The sequence below is a fragment of the Nicotiana sylvestris genome, chromosome 8 (genome assembly GCF_000393655.2).
Source record: "Nicotiana sylvestris chromosome 8, ASM39365v2, whole genome shotgun sequence".
NCBI classification, from domain to species: domain Eukaryota; kingdom Viridiplantae; phylum Streptophyta; class Magnoliopsida; order Solanales; family Solanaceae; genus Nicotiana; species Nicotiana sylvestris.
The window spans coordinates 1,894,760-1,922,136 of NC_091064.1; the positions used below are offsets into that span (position 1 = coordinate 1,894,760).

The 27,377-nt window shown below is 36.1% G+C and overlaps 3 protein-coding genes and 1 non-coding gene across 6 annotated transcripts; 3 read left to right on the plus strand and 1 right to left on the minus strand.

Annotated features, from left to right (window-relative positions):
• The first annotated feature begins 79 nt into the window (after nucleotides 1-79).
• On the plus strand, nucleotides 80-8,003 carry LOC104232426 (conserved oligomeric Golgi complex subunit 5). Its single transcript, XM_009785633.2, has 3 exons — nucleotides 80-1,292; nucleotides 4,794-5,267; nucleotides 6,829-8,003. Exons 1-3 carry the CDS (start codon nucleotides 174-176, stop codon nucleotides 7,750-7,752), a joined length of 2,517 nt encoding a protein of 838 aa, XP_009783935.1. The 5' UTR covers nucleotides 80-173; the 3' UTR covers nucleotides 7,753-8,003.
• Nucleotides 8,004-11,524: 3,521 nt separating this feature from the next.
• TRNAR-ACG (transfer RNA arginine (anticodon ACG)) lies at nucleotides 11,525-11,597 on the plus strand. Its single transcript has one exon. It is a non-coding gene; the product is annotated as a tRNA-Arg (tRNA).
• A 1,064-nt stretch (nucleotides 11,598-12,661) lies between these two features.
• On the minus strand, nucleotides 12,662-16,209 carry LOC104232427 (GDSL esterase/lipase At4g10955-like). Of its 3 annotated transcripts, none has more exons than XM_009785635.1 (2): nucleotides 15,820-16,209; nucleotides 12,662-13,676 (listed from the first exon to the last, which is right to left on the minus strand). In XM_009785635.1, the coding sequence occupies exons 1-2, from the start codon at nucleotides 15,981-15,983 to the stop codon at nucleotides 12,689-12,691; spliced, it is 1,152 nt and encodes a 383-aa protein (XP_009783937.1). In that variant the 5' UTR covers nucleotides 15,984-16,209; the 3' UTR covers nucleotides 12,662-12,688. The 3 variants fall into 3 exon arrangements, with proteins under 3 accessions (XP_009783937.1, XP_009783939.1, XP_070009248.1); XM_009785637.2 differs by having other exon boundaries at nucleotides 14,345-15,909; XM_070153147.1 differs by having other exon boundaries at nucleotides 13,826-15,909.
• Nucleotides 16,210-21,175: 4,966 nt separating this feature from the next.
• Nucleotides 21,176-26,990, plus strand: LOC104232428 (uncharacterized). The gene is made up of 7 exons (XM_009785639.2): nucleotides 21,176-21,623; nucleotides 23,156-23,650; nucleotides 23,997-24,176; nucleotides 24,293-24,454; nucleotides 24,676-24,723; nucleotides 25,089-25,510; nucleotides 26,018-26,990. The coding sequence occupies exons 1-7, from the start codon at nucleotides 21,176-21,178 to the stop codon at nucleotides 26,630-26,632; spliced, it is 2,370 nt and encodes a 789-aa protein (XP_009783941.2). The 3' UTR covers nucleotides 26,633-26,990.
• Nucleotides 26,991-27,377: the final 387 nt, after the last annotated feature.

Below are 27,377 nucleotides of genomic sequence, written 5' to 3' on the forward strand. Positions count from 1 at the left end.
TTCTCGTGTCCAAACGCCCACCATATTTAACTCAAATTTTCCGATCGGAGTTTAATTTTTAAGATTTACATTTCAAGGAAGTACGGAAGTCCATGGCGTAATCACTCTATTCGAAAAGATCGAAGTTGTTCCAAAAACCACCACATTGTTAATTTCGCCGGTGGCCGGAAACAATGGCGTCTCCGGCGATCCAGAGATCACCCCACCACCCACCCTCTACACCCCAGTCCGCCTCACCTCTTCAACGCCTCTCAACTTTCAGATCCGCCACCACTACTAACCCCACCCCCACTCCCCATACCCCACTCACTCCATCCCCATCCCCACTCGACTCCTTCACATCCGATCCAATTTTCTCCTCATTCCTCTCCTCCGACTTCGATTCCACTACCTTCTCCTCCGCCGCACTTTCCTCCGGCTCCGCTGCTTCACGCATTGAGAAGCTTCAAGAAGGTCTTAATCTCCTCAACAATCAACTCCGTCACGAAGTACTCACGCGCCACCACGATCTCCTCAACCAGCTCACTTCATTGCGTGCCGCTGAATCCGCTCTCTCCTCCCTCCGCTCCTCCGTCTCCTCCCTTCAATCCTCCCTCCGCCGCGTCCGTTCCGAACTCTCCGATCCTCATCAATTAATTTCCAAACATACCCTTCAGCTTAACAACCTGCATTCTACAACCGAGCTTCTTCAGTCTACGATTCGAACCCTGAGATTATCTAAAAAACTCCGGGATCTCATGGACCCGACCCATGACCCGGAAAAATTGGATCTTTCTAAAGCTGCACAGCTGCATTTTGAGATATTATCACTTTATAATGAGTATCATTTATCTGGGATTGATGTGGTTGATTTGGAATTGAAATGGGTTGTTGAAATTGGGCTGAAATTACGGGCCGAAGGGATGAAGGTTTTGGAGAATGGGCTTGAGGGTTTGAATCAAGCTGAAGTTGGAGCTGGGCTTCAGGTGTTTTATAATATGGGGGAGTTGAGGGGGACAGTGGATGGGTTAGTGAGTAAGTATAAGGCAATGGGAGTGAAGAGTATAACAACAGCTTTGGATATGAAAGCTGTTTCTGTTGGTGGTGGATTTGGTGGGCCAGGAGGTGTGCAGAGAAGTGGAACACCTCAGTTTGGAGGAAGCGCAAAGGCGAAGGATGCATTGTGGCAACGGATGAATGGTTGTATGGACCAGTTACATTCTGTTGTGGTTGCTGTTTGGCATTTGCAGAGGGTTTTGTCCAAGAAAAGAGACCCCTTTACGCATGTCTTGCTGCTCGATGAAGTCATGCAGGTGTGTGAATGAATGTGTTTCTACTTGATATGAATCGTTTTAAAGGAGTTATATGATGTGATGTCTTTCTCATATCGAGTTATTTGTAGTCTAAAATGTTGTGATTGCGTTGAGCTTGAACATGTTGCCCCGTTTCGGAACTTAGAATTGATAAAACTTGATTATAACTTTATAGCTAGATAGAAGCAATTGAGCCAGCTTAAGGAAGTAACTGCTTTGGTCCCTTTGCTAGAGAGGTTGGTTTCAAATGAAATGAATATAACTTCTTGATAAAAAGAATGAGATGAATATAACCTGATGCAGTTAGTAGCAGGATTTCTAAAAGCAGTACTTTGTGAAAAAAAAAATGAAATTAACTGAAATTATGGGGAGTACTGATAACTGTCCTTACTGATGTTCGTTTTGTACCAATCCAGTCCTGTGTTTAAGGGTGTCAAATGTGGCAATGAAGAGGAATATTAAGTTTATCAGTCTTGAAATGGTTTACTGTAGTGTTGTCAAAGGCGCGCTTAAGCCCTGAAGTGAGGCTCAAAACACGTTGAGCGTTTCGCCTCGCTTTGTGGGCACTTTAGTGTCGCATCAAAGCTCTAAGGCATATTTTTCCTTGCCAATGAGTGTAATCTTGAAAAGGCGACCTTAAACAATTGATATTTCACTTTATCGTGAACATTTTTTCAATTTCTTTGTCCATATATTTGTTATTCATGCTTATAATGATTAGTATTGGAGACTTCATGCATATTTTTACTTTTTCTCCTGTTGCGCTTTTTTTCATTAAAGCCCACGCTTTATTTGTGCTTCATGCTTAAAGCCCCAACGGACCTTAGAGCTTTTTTGTGCTTTTCGCCTTTGATAACTCTGGTTTACTGCTACCAAAAGGATAGTATAGTTGAGTTATTATTTATTAAGGAATGGTTGAAGCTGAGAGCAAGTAAAGAGATGTTTCTATTTTGGCTAGCCCCAGGGAGCACTGTCACAAGTTTCTCCTCTATAGATCTCTTCTATTTGCTGATCTTTTTGTGGAGTAGTATAATGACATAGTTCATTTATGGCTCAGGCATTCTTACTATAGTAAAATGCTAACAAATTGCAAAATGAAATTAAAAGTGCATTTTATCTGATTCCATAAAAAAAGGGCAGCCCGGTGCACAAAACATCCGGCGTCCACGCAGGGTCCAAGGAAGGGCCGCACTCCAGGGTGTGTGATGTAAGCAATTTAATCTGATGCAAGCATCAGTGACTGATTTCACAGCTCAAATTCCATGAATTTTTGTAATTTAAAACTTGAAAAAACCTTGGCATTTTCAAGGAATTGTAGTCGATTCTCCGCTGAATAGTCTCTGAAACATAGCTATTGTATTGAAATCATAGCTATTAGTTGCACATTATCCTCAACATTAGTTGCACAATAAAATATAATATTAAAACTCCACTTAATGACCTAGTATGGTACTCACCAAGCTTGGAAATTGGTAAGAAGTTATGTTGCTCGGACTCTCCAAAATGCTGCCCACCCTTGTCGGATCCTCCTAAAATGCACTAATTTTGAAAGATTTGACCCGTACCCGGCAGTATATTTTAGAAGTCCGAGCAACATAGCTATGAAACCATCCAAGTAGATGCTCTACTAGTATTTCAAGAACAAGCATTTCGAAGCTATGGAGAATGAAGCTTGAATCTAATAATTGCGGCTGAAATGAGAAGTCAACCCCTATAGTCAAGTCTCTATTTTGAATTGTATCATGGCATAATGAGTGATCCTTGGCAATTTTTGTGCATTTATGGGAGGCAGTTCTCCTATTTCACTTTCTTTTTTGATGAAAAGTTCTTTTTTACTGTGAAATCTTGTTTTTCATTGAAATGGGAGGATAGTGGTACTTTTCTACTTTTGGGTACAAGGTATTCTACCTAAAAAATGTTTTAATGAGCTTTTATAGTAAGTTCCCTTTATCAGTCTTCTTCTGTTTATATAAGAAATAACAGCTTTATAGAATAAGTCTTGGTTTTCAGCTTGGTGTTAGAAAAGTTGTGGGAAGATTCAGATTCTTGTCTTTTAACAAAAAAATCAGTAAAGGAGTCATTGTTGGTTGTAGTTATTAATTTAAGTTCTTTTTTGAAAAAACAATAGTTTCATGTTAGTGGTTGGTGTTGGCTGTAGTCCTACTACTTCTGATGGTTGTGGGGTTTTCTTTAGTTGTTCTGGTTGCAGGATCATCAGATAAGGTTGTATAGATTCACAGAAGCAACAGAAATTTGTGCAAGCAGGGTACATGTGAATTATTAACTTAAGGTGACTAGCACCCACCAGAATTTGATGGTTCATATTTTGGAGCGAACCATAAAGAATCCAACCCTCTTACCCTTAGGGTGGTGAAATAACCGGCTCCATTTATTTTCTAGTGAGATTAGGTGATTGTTCTGGTGAAAAATGTGATACTTTTAGAAACATGGATGAAAAAAGTAACTGAGAGTGAACTCAAGGGTTTGGTCTAACAACCAATGAAGTGGGACAAAAATTATGGGAGACCATGGTTCCAGTCCCGACAGAGGCAAAAATGCCGGATGATGTTTTACCATTTGCCTAAGCCTTGCTAGAAAAATTACTCAGTACTTGTGTCAGTGGGAGGTAGCAGGTATCCAGTAGGTGTGCGAGTTGGCCTAGACGCCACCGCTATAAAAAAAAAGGCGTAACAGAGAGGGGTTGTTTTTACTGCAACAGTTATTGCCTTCCTTTTCACTGTGCAGAGGTTCACTCATCTGCTAAGAATAATGCCCTCTCGCCACTAATTTTCTTATAATGCACATATTAAGGATTTGAGAAGGTTTCATTAAAAATACTAAGGATCGGAGAAGGAATTTTTTTTCTGGATCTACTGAAATCCTGCTCTTATGTCTAGCTACTTGTCAATCTTCCCTTCTCTTAAATATGCTACTATGTTTTGATTGCATTTGTGGGGCTTGGCCTACTTAGAAATATTCACATAATTTCAACTGGTACCTTAGAACAATTACTGCTTCGGAGATTTTATCTATCCATGTACCCAATTAGAAACTGAATATTCTCGATAACCCATCTTATTTTTCCAATGAGTGGACTTAACAACGGGCAATGTTTTGTTTTTTGGGAACAATAATATGTCTTAGGGGACACTGTTCCTTGGGTACACTGGATTTCTTGGACAAGTACCTAATTTTGAACTGGATTTGTGTTTAGTCATATGTATCTGTCTTCTGTTTTCTTCAAACTTTATTGGTTACAGAATCATGCCCTACCTCTTCCCTTGCCAAATCCCCAGAAAATGGGGAACCTCTGTCTCAGGAAGCACATGGAACCCCCACCCCCACCCTCGAAAACCAACCAAAAAATAGAAAAGAAAGAAAAAGAAAACTATAAAATTCAAATACACAATAAAACAGTGTTTCATGATTATCTTTTTCATTCTTATAAATGATTTGTTGGTTTCTTTTCCGTGGTTGCTTACATTATTACATATTTATCAGGAAGGTGATCCTATATTGACGGATCGTGTTTGGGAGGCACTGGTTAAATCCTTTGCTAACCAAATGAAGTCTACTTTCACTGCATCAAGCTTTGTTAAGGAGATATTCACTGTTGGGTATCCAAAACTCTTCTCTATGTTAGAAAACCTCCTTGAAAGAATTTCACGTGATACAGATGTCAAAGGAGTTCCACCAGCTCTCAGTTCAGAAGCAAAGGACCAAATGTTATCTTCTGTTGAAATATTCCAGACTGCTTTCCTAACCCTCTGTCTGAGTCGTCTTTCGGATCTTGTTAATTCTGTATTTCCAGTGTCCAGTCGTGGAAGTATTCCCTCAAAAGAACATATCTCAAGGATTATATCACGAATTCAAGAAGAAATAGAAGCTGTCCAGATGGATGCTCGGTTAACCCTTCTTGTCTTGCGTGAGATCAACAAAGTTCTGCTTCTACTTTCAGAAAGAACAGAATACCAGGTATGCTTTCACATTTGTATGGCAGAACGTTCTTTGAAGAAACACTTCCTATAAATTCAAGAAGCAAATCTATATAGCATGCACTCACTTCCTATATTTCTTCATGATTTATGTGATATCTGCAGTTTGGGGTACGTTGAACATTTGAAGGGGCTGTTTTACACTTCAATAATACTATTCCTTTTGTTTGTCGAGTGGAAGTGAGGGAGAGTTGCCATTTCAGATATGAATATTGTAGAGATAGGTCTGCATTTCCAGAAATTTCATCAATTTCGTTCTTACAGCAACTAGAAAGTGCTGCAATCAGGGGAAAGGAGAAGGCGTTAATCTTAGCCCTAGGGTTGGGAGTTCCTCTATCTTGCATGTATATATATATAGTATGACCAGTATATATATGTTTTTTTATCAGAGAGTAAAGACCAGTATATATTAGCAAGCTGAACTAATAGTAATCTAAAAGATTTTGCATTGATCCGTGTTACTAAAAAAGGGAAAGAGTATGGATTGATGCAAGTTGACAAAGTACTGCAGATCATATTTAACGAACCTCAAATGGAAGAATCTTGAATGATTTGTTCTATCCTACTAAAGTTTTCATGAACCCGACTTAGAAAAATAAGAAAAAAAAAGTTTATTCAAGGACCTACTACAACAACCACAATTTGAGTTTCTCCTTGTCTTAGATTGGACGATGTTACAACGCAAAATGAAATGGAAAGTAATTATTTATACCTTGCAGTCAGTTAGTTCTCTATGCTTGTGATTATTGTTTGAAGGGGATAAATTTGTTTGCATAGTGATTTGTTTGAAAGATATAGTGGAAGTTCTTGAAAGAGGAAAAGTTGAATAAGAAACTAATTGCTAAGCAAATGCCTATCCATGCCACCCTCCCAAACAGAAAAGGAAAAAGGAAAATGCAGGATTTGTGAATTACAAACACTGACCAAGAAACATTTTTCTTTTGCGTTTATATTTCTTCTTCTCCACTTTTTCTTGCTCTTTCTCGTGCTATTCTGCACTTTCATATAACTTTGTTCTTTGAGGTCCTACATTTTCTGTTTATTAAACATCTAGCAACTTTGAGTGGATTAATCTTTGTAGGCTTTTGGTACTCTAAGCTTGATGTCTAGAATTAGTTGAATTCCTTTTATTACTGTAACTATAAATGGTTGATATTCTTATGAGTATGTTACGCTGAGTTTTCGTACCAACTGATAAGCACTACCTCTCTTCCTTTTTTTTTTCCTTTTCCGAGAGGTGGAAGTTTGCTCGGAGATTGATGGGTGCTGTTCAGCCCCTCTCTCTCTGTTCTTTGGCAGCATTAGCAAGTGATTTTCGTTAAATGTTTTCTCTGTTCTCCCCACCCCCGTTTACATGGGATTGAGGGTTGGTGAGTCGGGATGGTCTGGTGATATCAATAATGTTTCTCTATCCTCGATAAATTGCTTTTTGACAATTTCATTACATCATCATCTGAGTAATTGAGTTAATGAATTTAACTTGGGGAAATACATTCAGGATAAACTTTTACTCAAGTTTCATACATTTAATTTATCTGCAGATATCTACTGGGCCTGAGGCACGGCAAATAACAGGTGCTGCAACTCCAGCACAGCTGAAGAACTTTGCATTGTACCAGCATCTACAAGAAATTCATACCCGCATATCATCCATGGTGGCAGGACTACCAACTATTGCAACCGATATTCTGTCTCCTGCACTGGGATCTATCTATGGGGTTGCAGGTGATTCAGTGACATCACTATTCCAAGCAATGCTTGATCGACTGGAGTCGTGCATCTTGCAAATTCACGGTCAAAATTTTGGTAGTCTCGGCATGGATGCTGCTATGGACAATAATGCATCACCTTACATGGAAGAGCTGCAGCAGAGTATTCTCCATTTTCGTAGCGAATTCCTGTCCAGGCTGTTACCTTCTTCGTCAAGTAGCATTACTACAGGTTCAGAAACTATTTGTACTAGACTTGTGAGGAGCATGGCGTCCAGAGTTCTGATATTTTTCATCAGGCACGCTTCACTTGTTAGACCTCTCTCAGAATCAGGCAAGTTGAGATTGGCGAGGGACATGGCTGAACTTGAATTAGCAGTTGGCCAAAACTTGTTTCCAGTAGAACAACTCGGTGCCCCATATCGAGCACTTAGAGCATTTCGGCCTGTTATATTCCTGGAAACATCTCAACTTGCATCATCCCCACTTCGTCAAGATCTACCGCCAAGTGTCATACTGCACCATCTTTACTCACGCGGGCCTGAAGAACTACAATCACCATTGCAAAGAAATAGACTTACTCCGACGCAGTATTCACTCTGGATGGATTCACAAGGGGAGGACCAAATCTGGAAAGGTATTAAAGCTACTCTGGACGACTATGCTGCTAAGGTACGGTCAAGAGGGGACAAGGAATTTAGTCCTGTCTATCCTTTGATGCTAGAAATCGGCTCTTCTTTATCTGGGAATCGTTAGAGGAGCTTTGAGAGAATGCAAAGCTCAAATCATCTTCTCTTGGTATATGCCCTTCCCCATATTTTTGTTTCAATAATATTGTCACAGATGAACACATAGCAGACCGTTATCTATGTTTCGTTTAGTGTCTTACTTTCTTTATATATTTTACCTCAATTGATTGTCATTTTTTCTCACAGTTGTAGTGTTACACTGATAGTGCACAGATTCAAAGAAATGGATTATAGTAGTCAGTGCTTCATTTTCAACTATTTTCTGGTCTTTATGATGTTATTATTCCTCTGGTATCTGTTGGTGGTACTGATATTGTCTCTTTTCATCTTTTTGAGCCGAGGGTCTTTCGAAAACAGCTTCTCTACTCCGTAGGTCTGCGTACACACTACCCTTCCAGATCCCACTAATGGGATTTTACTGGGTCGTCGTCGTTGTTGTACTGGCTCATTTTATATCTTTGTTCACAGCTCTCATTGTCTGTCTAGTCAAACATGAAGAATGTTGTATTGAACTTTTTGATAATCTTAATTTTTTGAGATGCTCTTACGTAGTCTTCCTGGTCATTGGTCAATACTCATATAATGACACTTCCCCTGCTCCTCTGCATTATATAACAACATAGTTTTCAATTTTTGTTTTTTCCTCTGGTCACCAGACATTAGATTTTCAAGAAAAGGAATCAATTTGTTTTAACAGTTTGCAAAAAAAAAAATCCTAAGCCGAGGGTCTGCCGTAAATAGCCTCTTTGCCTTCTTTCTTGGAAGCAGGAGTAAGGTTTGGGTATAAATTACTTTTTCTTGACCCCACATGTGTACATATATTACACCGAGTTTGTTGTCGTTGTAGTTTGCGGCGTGCCTTCTCTGATATTAAATTTAACCTTTCACTAACCTATAGTTAGATCCTCCACTGTACCTTTTCCTTTCTCTGTCTCTCGTATATTAATAGAGAAAATAGTAATAAATTGTAGAGTGAACAAAATTAATATATATTTTTGTATATTAAGGAATGAAAATATTTTAGAGCACGAACCGATAATTTCCTCTCTCAATCTCTCTCTTTTGTTTTCTTTTAAATCAATATTCGAGGAAATGAAATTGATCTGAACCATTTATGCATAAATCATTATTTATAAAAGATCTATTGCAATTTTTAGATGCTTATTTATCATGGCCTATTTTTTTTTTTAATTTTTAGTGCATATAATTATTTCAACTCTATCACTAATGATTCGATCATATCGATAGTTTAAATAATGATTCCTAAATGTTTCCCGAAATAAATTCACAGAACAAAGTTATTGATTATAATAGTGTCCTTTTTGAATTATTTGAAGTGTGCTATGTTAGAAGATAATTCTTATATCTCAAAAATAAAAATATAACATATTCATTATCATTTACTATCCATGATTAATAGCTATTATTATAATATTATAACTGATCTTTTATTAACATTCATACAAAACCATCTTTGATTAGCTATTAATGGCTTTTGAATTCTTTTGTTCAAATTATTATAATCCTTTAGAAATAGCCTTGAATGGCTTTAGAAGTTACAAAACGTTAAGATTTGTTTTGTAACATTTTTTCTTATTAATTCTTTAGTTTTTAATGTCATATATGTTGGGAGCATTTTAGCTAGCCATCTGATGAGATGGTTGTTCTTTATCTATAAATTCTCAAGTTCTTTTTACTTTCAAGATTGTGAAAAAGCAATCTGCTATTTTTTTTGTAATGGGTTTTATTTTATTCAATCTTTGTTGTTTCTGCTCCTAATTTATACTAGAAGAGCTTGTTGAATTCTGGGGGATACGCCTAATTTTATTTATCACGGTGTATGCGAAATATCCTTAATGACAGTGTCCTTGACACGCCTCAAGCTAAACTTTTGTTCTCCATAATCATCCAATTTTTTCCAACATGCTATTCTAATCTATGTTAAATATAACGGTATATTTTAATTTGAGCAAATTATGCTATAATACCTATTCTACCCAAAATAATTACCTGCCTTTACCTATTCTAGAAATAATTACAATATATACCTATGCAACCAAAAGTAATTCCTCGTTAATCCTTCTTTCTGTTTTGTTCTTGTTAAAGCTAATTTTTCTCCTCCTTTTTGCTTTCTTCTCTTATCATTTTCTCTGCTCTTTCTCTTTCTTTCCTTTTACCCATATCCCTACAATTTTTCATTAGATATATGATCTATCTACCTCTCTCTCCTATCTTTATCATTTGTCCCAGCAAAAAAAGTCTAAAAAAAAAGGATCTATCAAAAAGGATAAAAATTTCTAAGATTTCAGTTTGCTACAAATTTGTGAGGTTATGTATGTAATAATAAATTTTAATTGCCGACACTCTTTGTGGCAAGTTTTGGTGTTAATGATGATTTTTTAAAGATTTAATTGTGACAAACATTAATCTGCCATTGGAGGACCTTGAAGCTTGGAACTCATAAATTGGGTTTGTTGAGTTTGTGGTTATTTTGATTAGATTTTGACTGGGTATGTTCGAAATGTTAGTTGGAGGACGTGGCTATATTCTGAGTCAATTTGGCGGAGATTTTAGACTAGATTTTTAAATTTTGGGTTGAAATTGAGTTGAACTAGCAAAGAAGACAGATTTGTACAGTATACCAAAATGGTAGATTGTATGCTCTATTAGTATAAATAATTAATTCAAGAGTATATACTTTACTACAATAGTATACTACTATTTTTTTTTTTTGAAGGAATGAACCAATCCTTTAATTCAATAATGTATAATTTATTGCATTGAATTGACGAAGAAGAATTTGTATTGTATACCAAAATGATATACTATATACCATTTTGGTATATAGTACATTCCAATGATATACAATTATAGTATACTATATAATGAAAAAACCTTTTTTAAATTCTTTGCGTACAATTGTATACCCTGTTGGTATAGCTATATACTATACTGGTATAATATGCTAACAATATAGTTTTTATGTAATTGTTTTTTATAGTTATAGGCAATTGTTTGAACAACTCCATACAACTATATACCCTGTTAGTATACAGAATGAGCAAGTTGTCTTGCGAATATTTAGCTTGCAATGTGAGCATGTAAATTTCTCATACTTTGCATCCTTTACTGTTTTGGTACAGTAGTATAGTATAGTTGTAGCAATATTCTAGAGCAATTATATACTCTGTTGGTATACATATATACCATATTGGTATCATATGGTACCAGAAGTTATTTTTTGCTACTTATATTTTTATTGCATTTTTCAATATTTTATTATCATTTCTATTTTAACTAGTATATATGGAGATTTAGTGGCCGTATATTATGTTTTCTTGCTCCATAACTGGTAGTGTTATTGCTAATGGTAGAGTGTGTACTGATATTTGTAGGGAAGTAGATCAAGGTTTGCATCGCAATCACGTAGAATTAGAAAAGGAACAAGAAATAAAGAAATAAAAAAATAAGGAGTCAAATTTGAGTACGAAATAAGTTATGATAAAAATAACAATAATACGATCTGGGCAAAAATAAATGAATAAAAGAGAAAAAAGAAAAAAATAAGAAGAAAATGAGAAAAAAAGAAAAGAAAAAAAGAAAAGAAGCATAGAAATAAAAAAGAGAAAATTCCCCACAAAAACTACTATGGATAGGAAATGTAATTAGTTTGATGGGTAGAAAAACAAATGGATAGATAAGGGTAAATAGTTTTGTTTTTGTGGGTAACTGTGTCATTCTCCCTTTTAGATTATCTTTATGTTGAGTATGACGACAAGGACTCTGTGGCCCAATGGATAAGGCGCTGGTCTACGGAACCAGAGATTCTGGGTTCGATCCCCAGCAGAGTCAATTGTAATTATTTTAATTTTTGGCTTTGCCGTTTGCATGGTAAAACAAAATTAGAATCCCTATTAAGTCACTTGAATTTTCTTCTTGTTTTGGGGCAAATTTTAACGAATTCAAACTTACTAGAGAAGAAAAGCTATGATTTTCATGAATTATCTAAAGGTAGTGCTTACATTTAATCGAACAAAACATTGTATCGACATACATAAAGAGACCAAAAATGACCGTCCGGTGCACAAGGCATTCCCATGTTCATGTCGATTGTCATAAAAAAAAAAATTGGCTTTGCCATTTGCATTATACAAGAAAATTTGAATCCATATTAAGTCACTTGATTTTTCTTCTCTATGCTTTTTGTTTGGGCAAAATTTTAACCAATTCAAACTTACTGAGAAAAGGAAGGAAGGCTATGGTTTTCATGAACTGGCTAAAGCTAGTGCTTACATTTACTCGAACAAAATATTCTATCGCCCTGCATAAAGATACTAAAAAAGGATAGCACGGTGCATAAGGCATCTCACATTCACGCAACATTCGGGGAAGAGCTGCGCCCCAAGGGGTGGTGATATGCAGATAGCCTACCATAATGCAAGCTTTAGTGGCAGATAGGTCACAAAAGAGGCTAGAAAGGTTATACTCTTAGAATGAAAAAATGAGTTTGATCATAAACTAAATTCTATATTGAGGTTCTTTATCGGTGTGCATAAAGAGACTAAAAATGGCAGGCCGGTGCACAAGGCATCCCGCGTTCACGCAGGGTCCGGGGAAGGGTAGCATCCCGTGTTCACGCAGGGTCTGGGGAAGGGTTGCACCCCGAGGGGTGTGACGTAGACAACTACCAGTCTACCCTAATGCAAGCATTAATGATTGCTTCCACGGCTCGAACTCGTGACCTATAGATCACAAAGGAGACTAGAAAGCTTATACTCTTAGAATGAAAAGTTGAGCTTGATCATAAACTAAATTCCATATTGAGGTTCTTTTATAGCTCCTCCCTTTATATAAATTTCGAAAAGTTCATTTTTAATACAAGCGCAAGGAGAAAAAATGTATGAAAAATAAAGATGCACACACAAAAAAGGAAGCATTTCAATTCATTGGCGCTTCGCTTGTGTTAATTGAGAAGCAGGAATAGTGTACAGAGACTTCAACTGCTGAGTAATAAGCTTGCTGTTACTAATAGCCGTTTGTAATTCCAAATTATCAGACCACCATTGTTCCAATCCATGTGCCTCAAGAAACTTCTGTTTCCCTTTATTTGATGACAAGAAAAGCTTTGCACCAGCAAAATGTCCGTTTGCTGGTTTCGCGTTCTCCTTATCAGCGTGCTTGTCTTGTAAATCGTTATCTTGATCAGTATACGAACAGCATATATAATCGCTGTTGTTAATGTACAAATGAGGCACCCATTGTTTTAGACCTATCCGAAATGATGGCATATTTTCGTTGCAACTGGTTTCAGTATCAGTGTTTGACGAGAGCATTGATGATTTGAATCTTTTCCACGCGAATCCAGCTTTTTCGCCAATGTTTCTGAAACTCATAGCAAGTGAAACTGAGGGTGGATTGAACAAATGTGCCTCTACATGTATACCTTCTTTCGCTAACGCTTTTCCAACTTGAAGAGCAAATCCAGCACCAAGTGAATGGCCTACAATACACACATTATTGCTTCCATACTTGTTGGCGATTGATTTTAACGCCTTCAGTGCTGCATTGAATCTTACGGAACCTTTTAAACTTTCCCAAGCTAAGAAACGGAGATCATCTTCGATATCTCTTCTCATTGTTTGGCTTTTTAAAAGTGTTCCTCTTAAGGCTACAACAGCCCTAGGTGCACCACTTGGTCTGATTAGTACAAAATCAGCCAATGCTGCTGATCTGTCCCATTCTAAGATTGCACCAAAAATGGATCCATCTCGTTCATCGTTTAGAGTCTCGACTAACTTGTACTTGAAGGGTATCAACCATTTTGGAGCAAGTGCATTTTCTTCTGTCCTGTTTTCTTGTCTGTCGATTTCAAGAAGGTAAACTGCTTGGACAAAACAGGCCATTACAGTTCTTTTGTAGTTAGCATCCTTCCTGCCCAATTGAATAACTTATTTCGCGTCAGAGTTGAAGAATAGTAAGTTGATATTCTTTTTGTAAGATCAGGAGCACAACAACAACAACAACGGCAATCCAGTAAAATCCCACAAGTGGGGTCTAGGGAGGGTAGTGTGTACACAAACCTTGACCTTACCCCTATCCTGGGAAGGTAAAGAGGCTGTTTCCGATAGACCCTAGGCTCAAGAAAGATTAAAAGAAACAGTAGAAACAAGCAATATCAACAAAGAGGGCCAGAAAGATAATAACGACAACAGGAAACAGTAGCAACAAACTGTAACAACAACAAAATACTAAGAAACCGAGGTGAAAGATAAGATAGTAGTTGCATATTGAGAATGAAAAGAGAAAGAGATAAAAAGATGACGCTGACAATTTATGGACAACACCAGTGATCTTCCTCATTCTTGAGATCAAATAATGGAAGTTTTGGCTCAACCACAAGATATCAAGTGATTGAGTTAACTAACATCGCTATGAAGATACCAGTTAATACTGAAATCAACAAAAAGGCATATATCAACAGTCACATAGTAGGACATTAACCAAATTCCATCCTATCAAAGTATGAGTAAAGCAATAACAAAATAACAGACTAGTATAAACAAGTATCTTGAAATTACATGGACATAATAAAACTGTACCAAGAAACATTTCGAATGGACATCTCACATCTGTAATAATGCCAATGCAACGCGTTTTCCAGTCTATTACCATAAGGAGAGCCATAAGCAGGTTGAGTTTGACTCACATTTGCCTATTCAGTTTCAAGAAAATCATTACCATGACTTGATTCATACACTGCAGAAGTCAAATTCTACTGCCTCAGGCTAGAAAAAAATAGTTGAATCCATTAACTACATTCGTTGGTCCGACAAATGACAATCCATAAGAACTTATTTGGTGTTTTAGCGATTGATTCATTAAAGAATCACAGATATGCTATAGATTTACCCAAAAAAGCGACCTATTTCACGCACAATGGCATGGCTAAACCTTGAAAATCCAACAATATCACGCTGGACTTATACAAGAAACAACTAACATTTGATCCCTAAATTCAGTGGCAAGTCCAAGATCTAGTGCCACTGGGTACAGAATGAATGTATACTGTATACATATACATTTTAATTCTTTCGCATATGAATACAAAGGTTGAGCCAAAAGCAATGGTTTAGTTGAACTCGTAAAACCCATCCTAGATCTGCCTCTGCGTACATTTAACTTTTTGTACGTTGCTTATTATGGTTTGAAAAATCAGTATACGCCAGCTAGAAGAACAAAAAAAAAATTGCTCACTGTCTATATTTTCAGAGATAACAGGAGAATTGGCTGCGCGACACCACCATTAACTTCAACTGAAAGCCTAAGCCAAGAATCTAAATATATAAATAAGGTCCTTAGAAATAAGAATCAGCTTCAGCTAGAATTCAGTTAAACCACAAAAATCAACCAAATACAAAGCTAGAAAACAATGAAATCTGAAATCAAGAAAAAGTCACAAAATTCACTGTCTAAATGTTAGGACCGAAAAAATCAAGTCTCCTGTGGAAGCTAGCGACGCATATCTTCAACCACGATAAATCATACAACAAAAGAGAAATATACTAAAAGAGACACAAACATCCAACATGGTTCGGTCAACTGATCTACGTCCACGGGGGAAGATGAGCAATCCGCTATATAAAAAAAGAGTACAAAATATCGGGAGAACAAGTTCACGAAGAGGCAAACACAAGTGACACACTTATCCCGTAAAGTTATCCCCCTAAACACGACTCTCAAACCCCGTATGGCTACATTGTGGATGCTAATGAATGAAAAAGGCGGATTTTAATTTATAGAACTCCAAACCTTTTACTACAAAAAAAACACTAGCCAAATATGAGAGATTTATAAGTTCCTTCTAGGAAAAGAAAAACCCAATTATGGTAAATATGTTGTCCTTTACTTCATGAGATATGAAAACCAATTATGGTAAGAAAATCTGGACAAACACCGCACTAAAATCCCCCAACTGAAAAAATCACACTCTATATGATCAGGTAAGGACTAAAGCTTGCAACTTTGAAAACAAATCAAGAAAATGGACACACACACACACACACAGAGAACTAACCAACTAGAATTAATGAGATCTCTCCAATTAGGAGAAGAAACATTTCGAGGACCCGAAATGTGAAATGCATAAGGATGAGATTCAACAGAACCCTCCATTTTTGCCTCTCCTTCAGCTGCTGCTACCGTTTCACTTCTCATCTCTTCATCACTCTTTTTTGCCATCTATGAACAACCCCACTTCTCCAATCGAACAACGTAACGAGTCTAATGAAGAAAAAAAAAATCAAGCTTGAGCGTAATGTCCCTTTATCACCTGAACAATATGTGACCACAGAACTTAGCAAAAATGATGTGTGTGTGTGTGTGTGTTTTGGATTTTTTAAGATTTGTACATGGTATCTGATTCGGTAATATTAATGAGGAATCCAATTGTTGGATTGAAATTAAAGGATTAGATAGTCATCATTATTAATGGCAAATTTTGAATTATATTTGGCTTTTGTTTATGGCGTCTCTAACGGTCATATTTTCTCATTGTTGGATTTCCTCCCTGCCTCTTCATGGCTCGTTTGGCAGGGGAATATGGGATAATTAATTACAGAATTAAATTTGAGATGAGTTTATTCCACGTTTATTCCAACTGAGAGGTCGTGAGTTCGAGTCTCCCCAAGAGCAAGGTGGTAAGTTTTTGGAGGGAAGGATGTCGGGGGTCTATTTGGAAACAGTCTTTCTACCCTAGGGTAGGGGTAAGGTCTGCGTACACACTACCCTCCTCAGACCTTACTAAGTGGGATTATAATGGGTTGTTGTTGTTTTTATTCCACGTTTGGTTGAGATAAAATTGCGGTATAACTAATCCTGTGATTAGTTATTCCGGGATTATAGTGTCACTTTTATCTCTATGAGAGGGTGGGATAACAATCTCGAGATAACTAATCTCAGGATAATTAATCCTCAGATAACGTGTTTCTCAACCAAACGACCCCTTAAGGTTCACTGCATATTTTATTGGGTAAGTTACACATTTAGCTAATCGGCTATCGTGAGACAACTTGTTTCCTAACCAAACGATCCCTTAAGGTTCACTGCATATTTTATTGGGCAAGTTACACATTTGGCTAACCGACTATCCTAGATAACTTGTTTCCCAACCAAACGACCCTTAAAGTTCACTGCATATTTTATTGGGCAAGTTACACGTTTGGCTAATCGGCTAAAAATAATTACATGCGCTAGTTAAATATACAAGAAATATGCAAAAAAATATATATTGCCGACTATAGTGTTGGAAGCAGCTATACAATGTAGTTTTTCCAATTTTATTAGCATGTAAGCCCCCAGAATAGGACTAATTTCACAAATAATCATAACTATAAAAAAAATTACAACTTTGTTTTGTCACTTAAAAGTCATACAAGTATCATCTTGATTAGGGATGGCAAAATGATTCAAAGAAAACAGTTAACCATCCATATTATCCACTAAAAAATGAGTTGGATAATAACTTTTTAAAAACGGGTCAAATATGGATAAGAACCATATTATCCATTTAGAAAATGGATAACTAATGAGTAACCAATGGATAACCAATGAGTCTAACTTTTACATTTGTAAAACCTCAAATTTGGGGTTCCTCAAATTAGAGAGACTAAGAATACTTCCAAAAGTGATCATATACAAGAAGTCATGGATAATATGAGTAACCTATATTATCCGCCGGTTAACCCGTTTTTTATCCGTATTAAATATGGGTCGGGTCGGATAATTGATCCGTTTTTTCATTACCCATTTTCAACCCGAACCATATCCGACCCGCCCCGCCCGTTTGCCACTCCTAATCTTGATAACCAAATGATCACAATAATCGAAAAAGTAACTTTTTGTGAACTTCTTTACCAACAACAACAACAACAACCCAATAGTGTGAACTTCTTTTTACCATGCTAGTTTTTTTTTAAACGACCTTTAAAAAAAGAACCTTTAGTTTAATTTATTTTAGGACTTAAATTTACCTCTTCTCTTGGAAAATGAAAAATCTAGAGGTCATTGTTATTGTTTTGCTTTATATTTAACTTATATATATACCAATAATGGTGGAAAACAATATATTCTTAATTCTAAAATCTATCCTACTAAAGTATATAAAAGAAGTAATTTTAAAAAGGGATTTTTTCCCTTTCTATACAATATTTGAAACTTATTTACCAAAATTGTCCTAGTTTTATATATGACCCACCCTAAACAAGGATTACTTACAAATTATATACAATACATTATTAATGCTTTAAATTAGGGGATTTAGTTATATCATTTTTCTTTTTTGTCTCCTCTCCTCTTTCCTCACTGCCGCCTCTCTCATCTATTTTTCTTTCTTTCTTCATCACTCTTTCTCACTATCTTTTTCTCTCAATAACGTAAGCCTAAAAGTTATCTTCTACCAATCAACCTATTGAAGTAACTTCTAGTTTGTCACTGGTTTGCCCTTTTCTCTTTTACATTGTTACTCACTAAGTATGGACTTTAACAGTGCAAGAATATTATTGAATTCAAACTTGTGACACTTCGTTTGTATTGTGCTCTCTTGAAAATCGGATTATCCTGTAGTTTGATAGTCTTTTTCAAGAGATAAATTCAGCACCTAGTAAGAAGGTCGTAGGAATTGAAGATTCGAAGACTAATCTATCATAAAACTTTGAATTCGAATTTAGGTTTTCAAAAACCATTATTTGTTTAGATTGGGTGTTGTTGCAAACAATTGAGAATATTGTTTGGAGTTTATATCTCAATTTTGAGTGTATTTGGTGAAGATTAGACTTGATTTTGACTGAATTTCAGATTGAAACTTGAAGAAGAAGAAGAAGACATGACATAGGAAGGTAAAAATCCTTTTAAAAAAAATGATAATGTAGCCGAGAGCTTATTGGTGTGATGAATCTCCATTTCTTTATTTTTTTCGATGGCCATTTATTTGAAAAAGTTGAAAAGGGAACAAAAAAGAAGAATTAATCCAAATAGCCATCCGATCTATTACTTAAATTAAAAATAGCCGGTGAATGCGAATATATAATATATGCATAATTTATGTATTACATGTGTATAATTATGTATAATCAATATATAATTTATGTATATGACTATAACAAATAAATAATTAATATGACCGACTATTTGTGTAAAGATCCCACGGAAAAAAACCCACCGGGAATTACATTTTCTGGCTGTTGTGATCATTTGGTTAATGGTATTGTGACTATAAGGTGACAATAAAATTATTGACTTTGATGCAAAAAATCTATAATAGTATGACTATTTGTAAACTTTACCTTTGAACTTTATTGAAATATATGAGTTAATGATTTCAAATAATCATTTCACTTAAACCTTTCGATAAAGTTAGTACATTAATTTTTATGACTTTAAAATCACTGAACCTATAATTGATTACTTAATATATGTGTTCGAAAAATCCCTCAAATTTGATTGAAAGACTATATATATATATATATATATATATAGTGAGGATCCCTTAAATATTTTATGCGGCCCCCTCAAATCGCAAAATCTGGACAGAGGAGCTGGTTTGACTTTTTTGATGACTCAGGTGAATCCATGCTCCTACGATGCATAATTTTTTATTTTATTTTTAAAGTGGTGCCTCTGTGATATTTAAATTCTAGGTCCGCCTCTGGTCTATCGGAAACTACCTTTCTACCTCCTACCTTTTTTTCTTTAGTATTTTCATCTTAATTATTTTTACTCTTGTATTTTTCAAACATTTGTCTTGAGTTGAGGGTAAGGGTAAGATTTGTGTACACCCTATCCTCATCGGAACCCACTCGTTGTTGTTAACGATGCCACGTAGGATATTCTACAAATTAAAAAAAAAAAAGAGAAAAGAAAATGAACGGAAAGTTAGATTCTCAAGTGGATTACTGCAGTCACTGTCCTTTGGTCTCTCCACAAGCTGTGGACCTATTGTCTTTATCCCCCCTACTTGCAAATAGGAAAGACTGTATGTGATATTTCTGCATCTATGGCATTTGAGATTCGAACGAGAGTGTTGGCGTAACTGGCAAAGTTGCTGTCATGTGACCAGAAGGTTACGGGTTCAAGCCATAAAAACAGTCTCTTGCAAAAATGTAGAGTAAGACTGCGTACTATAGACCCTTGTGGTTCGGTCCTTCCCCAGACTCCGCGCATAGCGAGAGCTTAATGCACTGGGCTGTCCTATGACATTTGAGATCCCAAACCTCTCCCGATAAAATGTACAAAAGAAATAATTAAAGAAGAAGAAGATATGTTATCACTTATTTTTTATCACTTTAAAATCACTGAGTTGATTACTTAATATATATGTTAAACAATTCATTAAATTTAATTGAAAAATCAAGTAGGTATGCTAACTCAGCTAAATTGAATTTTAAAGAGTTTGAAAAGCACCCCTAACTTTTTTTTAATTCTACTAATGACCCCAACTCACTCAATGACCTTTTAACAGTGCCACATATGTTATCATTATTTTTTTCTTTTTTCTTTTTACCTTGGGCATGCTACTATTTTGCTGCTATTATTTTTTTCCCAGTATTTTCATCTTGGCTTTTTTATTCTTATATTTTTCAAACACCCGTGTTGAGCTAAGGATCTATCGAAAACTATCTTTCCGATAGATTGTTATTTTTTCCCGATATTTTTATCTTAAATTTTTACTTTTATATTTTTCAAACACTTTTATGAACTGAGAATCTATCGAAAATAATCTTTTTATCCCGTATAAGGTAGAGGTAAGGTATGTACATACCCCACCCACATCATACCCCCACTTGTTGTTGTTATTGTTGTTAACAATGCCACTTAGGATATTCTATATTAAAAAAAAAAAGAGGAGAAAAAAGGAACAAAAAGGGAAAGTTAGATTCTAACATTTATCTTAAGCTTAGAGCCCGATATAGAATTTTTATTTTTATTTCGAAATTAGTGTTTGACCATAAAATTTTCAATTTTCACTTGAAGATTAATTTTAAAATTTTTCGAAAATTTAAAAAATTCCAAAAAATTGTTTTTCAAATTTTTTACTCAGATCATTCACAAAACTTCAAAAACAACCCAAAATTATATTCATGTCCAAATTATTTTCACTTAAAAAGAATTTCATTTTTTTTTGAAATCTTACAATTCTTATATCAATTAGAGTCTGTCGTAACTAGGAACCTCTTCTACCTCTTATCTTTTTTTCTTCGATATTTTATATTTTTTAAACACTTGTCTTGAACTGAGGGTCTATCGGGAACACTATTTCTACCTCATATAAGATAGAGATAAGATGTGGGTACATACTGCCCTCCTCAGACTCCATTTATTATTATTATTATTAATAATGCCACATAGGATATTCTAAGGGAAAGTTAGATTCTCAAATGGATTACTGTCACAGTCCTTTGGTTAAAAGCTTTTCAGTGGACCTATTGTCTTTTTCATTTCCTCCTTGTGAACAAGTAGAAACAACTGTATATGATATTTCTGCATCTTCTATGGCAATTGAGATCCCAAACCGCTACTTATTAACAGTAAATGAAGCAAATTTTGTATCAATAAAGCTATCAAAATCAAATTATAGTCTATGGAAAGCACAGATAGTTTGTCTGCTTGAAAGTCAAGAATTACTTGGTTTTGTCGATGGAACAATCACATCACTACTAGAAACTGATGGGTTCGATTATTTGCAATGGAAAAAGAGTGACCGTTTTGTTAAAGGATTGATTCTTGGCTCTCTTACTGAACAAGTTCTTCGAGATGTGCTCGATAAAGCTACTGCAAGAGATGTTTGGTTGGAGTTGGACCATATTTGCAATCCTCAATTTGAAGGTTAGGCTTATTTTTGTTCTTTTTTAAAATAATCGTGATATCCGGGTTAGTTTGCGTGCACTTTGACTAATTACGGGGACACCTGCTAGCTCCCACCAGCAAAAGTATCGGATAACTTTGTCCACCTAGACTTGGACAGATGAAAAGAAATTACCTATTATTTTTGCCTTCGCTAGGATTTGAACCTAAGACCTCAAACCTTGGATGCACGACTTATTTTTTCCGAGTCGGTTTAGGTGCACCTCAACTAATTTCGGGGACGCGTGCTAACTCCCACCAGTACAGTTATGCATAACTTTGTCCACCTAGGCTTGGACAGATGAAATCACTTAGGTTTTTTGCCTTCGCTAGGATTTGGACCTGAGACCTTATGATTCTCAACATACTTCACCGACTAGTTAAGCCTCGGATGCAAGGCTTATTTTTTCCGAGTTAGTTTAGGCGCACATCGACTAATTTCAGGGATGCATGCTAACTCCCACCAGCACAAGTATCGGATAACTCTGTTCGCCAAGGCTTGGACAGATGGAAAGAAATTACCTAGTGTTTTTGCCTTCGCGGATTTGAACCTGAAACCTCATGGTTCTCAACATACTTCATTGACTACTAGTTAACCCTAATTGGATGCAAGGCTTACTTTTTCTGAGTCAGTTTAGACGCAGCTCGACTAATTTCAGGGATGCATGCTAACTCCCACCAACACAAGTATCGGATAACTCTATTCGCCAAGACTTGGGCAGATGGAAAGAAATTAACTAGTCTTTTTGCCTTCACTGAAATTTGAACCTGAGACCTCATGATTCTCACAACAGTTCACGGACCACTAATTTACACCTTTGGGTGCAACACTTATTTTTGTTGTTCTCCCACTTTTATCATTCTTTCATTGTCCTATGTTACTCAACTGACATGTTTTATTACTATTTGTTTACATATTTTACTCCATAAATTAGTTTGTTATATATGCAAATCCAATAACATAGACTAAAAATGGGAAAAGACATCACGCTATTAAAAATATATAGATGCCAGAGACAGATCTAGAATGTTGAATTGATGGGTTCTAGATTCTAGAAAAAGCAGCTTATTGGGTTCTGGATAAATTATTTGTACATTTTCAAGGTATTTCTTAATACAAATATAGGATTTTTTGGCCAAAAGTATTGGGTTCTGCCAAACCCGTAGCTAGAAAGAATAAGATATAGGTGTTGCAATTAAAAAGCACCAGTCAATTGTGTTGTGAAATCATAATGTGGAATGAGATATATCATCATTTGAAGTACAGATAAAACAATATAATCAGTTTAAAACAGAATTTACATATTAGAACTTTTAAAAAAGTTACTTAAAAGGGATTGGTAACAGTGGGCAATATAATAGATTGTATATAAAAGCCTTGGTGGATAGAGTTATCCGGTATCTGTGCTGGTGGGAAGTCGCAGGTACAGAGTTTCGCGCAAGTTGGCCCAGACGCGACGGTTTTAAAAAAAGGATTGCATATAATAAAATAATGAGGATTTGTGATTTTACAGAAGATAGTGATGAAGAAGATTACAACCGATACTTGCCACTATACAGAGCTTCACTGGATGGAACTTGGGAGAAAGCAGAAGCATTCTTCAGTCGAGAGAACAACGCGAGCAGAGCTCCGCTCAACTCTTTCCTACAGACAGCACTACACGTCGCGGTTGGCGCAAAGAATGATAACGCCAAGCATTTCGTCGAGAAGTTGGTGGCCTCGATGGAGGACGATCCGTTGGATATGACAGATTGTCTTGGGAGCACTCCTCTTCACTATGCTGCTAGATTTGGCAACTTACACGCGGCTAAACTCCTTGTTGCCCGAAATAAGGATTTGCCTAATATTGGTTGCGATGGTCTTTATCCAATCCATGATGCAGCTGAATATGGATACAATTCTATGGATGTGTATACTTATCTTTTGGGTGTCACCACAGTCCTTGATTCTTATACAGGCACCAGTGGCATTAGGCTTCTCCGTCGATTAATCCATTCTGACATGTATGGTGAGCACATCTTATCTCTTACTTACAATTTTATTCTACATTTCACAAGTTCCGTATCGAATGATTCATTTGATCGATTATACTATAAGATAATTTATAGTCCCAATCTTATATATACATATATCTAATGCAGTTAAACCTCTTTATAATGGCATCATTTTTCCATACATTTTTTGCTGCTATCGCGGAGTGTTGTTGTAGAGAACATATATGTTGTTGGTTCTAAAGAAAACTTACCCGTTGTGGTGAACTGTTTTTATAGAGGATAGTTGTTACAGAGAAGTTTGATTGTTTATATCATTTCAGTTTATTACCTACTCTAATATTTAGCAAGTATAATTGGCAGATTTCGCTACAGAGTTGGTCACAAAGCATCCTGATTTGGCAAAAAATGACACAGATGAAAGATCGTCTGCTTTGAAGGAGCTTGCCATGAAGGAATTTGCATTCCGTAGTGGAAGTCGTTTAAACTGTTGGCAACGAAGTGGGAGTCATTTAAACTGTTGGCAACGATTATTCTTCTCGTGTGAGTAACCTCCTTGGCCTCCTTCTGTAAAAAGAAAGAAAAAGCTTTAATTAACTCTTGTTTAAGTTATCACCTTTTAATTTCATTTGTCTTAATAATTAAGGTGTTCCCATCAGGTCAACTTCAAGAAGTCACACACGAAAGAATACCGGATGACATTGAGAGTGTAACCAATGAACGACAAATGTTAAAGCCAAAAAGCTGCTGGCTTTCACCAATTTGTGAAAGGATTTACTTCATTACTGGTGAGTCTTATCAAAGGATTTACTTCATTACTGGTGAGTCTTATCATCTTTCCTTTTTCCTTCATCTTTCGAGGAATATGAATTTGTTCCAAGAGATATGTCCACAATACATTTTGAAGGCAGAGACATTCTCAAAAGGAGAAAAACAAAAAGGAAGAGAAAATGAATTAATTGAAGTACTAAAAATCACATACTTGATGACATGCATTTCTATACACAGTGTTAAACTAATAAATAACTTGGTCTCCGTTCAGCGATCAAGAAGTTGGGTGCCCTTCTGTTTGACGTTCTTATAAAAATAGGTAAGTTTTCCTGCTATCCCAATATACTGTGCCTTATCTCATAAAGAAATTTATCTTTCTTTATATACTTTGCTATTCAAATATAAAGTGGAAATGATACATCACTCCTTTAACGGAATGTCTATTTTTCAAATTTGTCGGAAAATAATGTCATTCTAATTCGATGGCATGTAGTTTAGAGATAAAACCAATTCCTCGTAGGTAGTACTACTAAATAAAAAGTCATTCACATTTCCCATTCATACATATATTATTTGGTGAATTTAACTTTATCCCTATTAGTAGTAATCGTTTTACTTTACCTCCCCAAAAGCTAAACACATCGAGATTTTGCTCATCGTCTCACGTCTGATCATGCATTGCAGCGCCTCCTTTGAAACACAACAAAAAACATTACAATGCACTTAAGCTTGCAGAATGCCTATGTGAGAAAATAGAGAGTTTGAGTCACGACGAAGTTGTCTCAATTGTTAGTCGTCCTCTTCTTGAAGCAGCACGCTATGGAAGCTATGAGCTTGTTGAAATTATTGTGAGGAAATTTCCTTCGTTAGTTCACTTTACCGACCGAAGTGGCAAGAATATATTTCACATTGCAATAGAGCATCGCTGCGAAAATGTGTTCAACTTGGTTTATCAGATGAGTCAGCATAGGCATCAGTTGATGATTTCAATAGACTCGTCTCACAATACCATGTTGCATTTGGCTGGAAAACTGGCGCCACAAAATAAACTAAACCTCGTTTCTGGACCAGCTCTTCATATGCAACGAGAGTTACAGTGGTTTAAGGTAAATATAACTTCATTGTACTCCCGCACTTTTTAAATTTATGCCATTACGTGTAAATATACATAGTTTTTCTTCCAGATCTAATCCAGTTTTATTCTTAGCTTGTCAACGGAAGAATTTTGTTACCATAGATTATACCAATGTTAAATGTGCAACTGTGTTTCGTAAGCATTGGACGTGCTAATTGTTGGACATGTACCTCTCACCATGGTTCTTGTGGATTAATATGCCATTCAATAACTTACTTTAAGCGCAACGTTTAGGATTTGACCACTCATTTCTAAACAAAACAAGTTTGTTTGTAGAGCTACCGCCTATCTGAACCTTATTTTACAGTTAATTAATCTCAATTTCAATTTTTCAACGTCTTTGATGCGCTTTCCTTTTCTGTCATTTTACCCTAGTAGTATTATGGAGTAGTAACTATTTTATACTTTTCGGCAAATAGAAAGAAAGAACCCTTGTGGCAGCAGATCTTCACTAACATTGCGTAACGATCTTGTATAGGCAGTAAAGAAGCTTGTACCGCCTTCTTACTGGGAATTTGGCAATAATGAGGACAAAATTCCTGCTGAAGTATTTACTAAAGAACATGCTGAGTTGAAGATAAACGGAGAGGAATGGATGAAAGCTACAGCAAATTCGTGCACAATTGCAGCAGCACTCGTTGCTACCATCGCATTTGCAGCAGCAATTACAGTTCCAGGTGGAAACGACAACGAAAGTGGACTCCCCATTTTCTCCAGAAACAGTGCTTTCAGCATGTTCGCCATCTCAAATGCAGCATCACTATTCGCTTCTAGTACCTCTATGTTAGTGTTTTTGTCCGTTCTGACATCCCGTTATGCAGAAGAAGATTTCCTCTATGCTTTGCCTAGAAGTCTAATTCTGGGTTTGTTCACACTATTTCTTTCCATAACACTCATGACGCTTAGCTTCAGTGCAACGGTGTATCTTGTGTCCGGACAGAGGAAATCATATGTTCTTGTGCCTGTGGCTATACTCGCTTGTTTACCGATCATCTCCTTTGTGCTTATGCAGTTTCCTCTCCTTGCTGCTTTGATTTCTTCGACTTATGGGCGTGGCATCTTTGGCAAGAAGAGTAATCGCCCGTTCTATTGAGCAAATTGCATGTGGAGAATCGCATGTATTTGTACCTAGCTACTTTATCAATATGGAGGGTGTAACTGCAGATGTCCATATATGTTTGAGATTGATCTTAAATTGTCAAATTCATGTATAAAAACATTTGAAGGGAAGTCTTGGAGCAACTGTAAAGTTGTCTCAGTGTGACCTGTAGGTTATAGGCTCGAGTCGTGGAATCAGCCGCTGATACTTGCGTCAGGGTAGGCTGTTTACATCACGCTCCTTTAGGTGTGACCCTTTCCCGGTCCCTGTGTGAATGCTGAATGATTTATGCATTTTTTTTTCCTAATGTATAAAAATTTGATTGTATTGAGTAAGAGAACATGTCATGCCATTGTAAATGTGTCAAATTAGTCATGATGCAGGTTTGAGTGTTGTACATAAATCTTCCTAGAGCTATTTTCCAAGAATATTCTAAAATAGGAAGCAACTTGCTCTACAACAAGTTAAATGCTATTATTGTAGTTGTACTTGTTTACAAATGTAGGAGATTTGTATCCACAAAATCTTACAAGAACAGATTCATATGGGACTTTGAAATCAGACACAGGCCAATCGAGGCAGAGGCGGACCAAGGATTTGATGGTCGTGGGTGTATTTCTTCATTCAATCAAAATCAGCTTTATATATAGGGTGTCACTTCTAATATATAACTATTTTTTAAAAGTCATATACAAGTATACATGAAATTTTTGCCGAATTGCCGGTGACACCATCTCTT

What these genes read in the sequence shown, in the direction of transcription:
- LOC104232426 (XM_009785633.2), top strand. Translation starts at nt 174, where the DNA reads ATGGCGTCTCCGGCGATCCAGAGATCACCCCACCACCCACCCTCTACA. An exon ending in TGCTCGATGAAGTCATGCAG is followed by an intron (nt 1,293 to 4,793) that starts GTGTGTGAATGA and finishes CATATTTATCAG; the next exon opens with GAAGGTGATCCTATATTGAC. An exon ending in CAGAAAGAACAGAATACCAG is followed by an intron (nt 5,268 to 6,828) that starts GTATGCTTTCAC and finishes ATTTATCTGCAG; the next exon opens with ATATCTACTGGGCCTGAGGC.
- LOC104232427 (XM_009785635.1), bottom strand. Translation starts at nt 15,983, where the DNA reads ATGGCAAAAAAGAGTGATGAAGAGATGAGAAGTGAAACGGTAGCAGCA. An exon ending in GATCTCATTAATTCTAGTTG is followed by an intron (nt 13,677 to 15,819) that starts GTTAGTTCTCTG and finishes TCAATTGGGCAG; the next exon opens with GAAGGATGCTAACTACAAAA.
- LOC104232428 (XM_009785639.2), top strand. Translation starts at nt 21,176, where the DNA reads ATGGATTACTGTCACAGTCCTTTGGTTAAAAGCTTTTCAGTGGACCTA. An exon ending in GCAACGATTATTCTTCTCGT is followed by an intron (nt 24,177 to 24,292) that starts GTGAGTAACCTC and finishes TGTTCCCATCAG; the next exon opens with GTCAACTTCAAGAAGTCACA. An exon ending in GAGAGTTACAGTGGTTTAAG is followed by an intron (nt 25,511 to 26,017) that starts GTAAATATAACT and finishes GATCTTGTATAG; the next exon opens with GCAGTAAAGAAGCTTGTACC.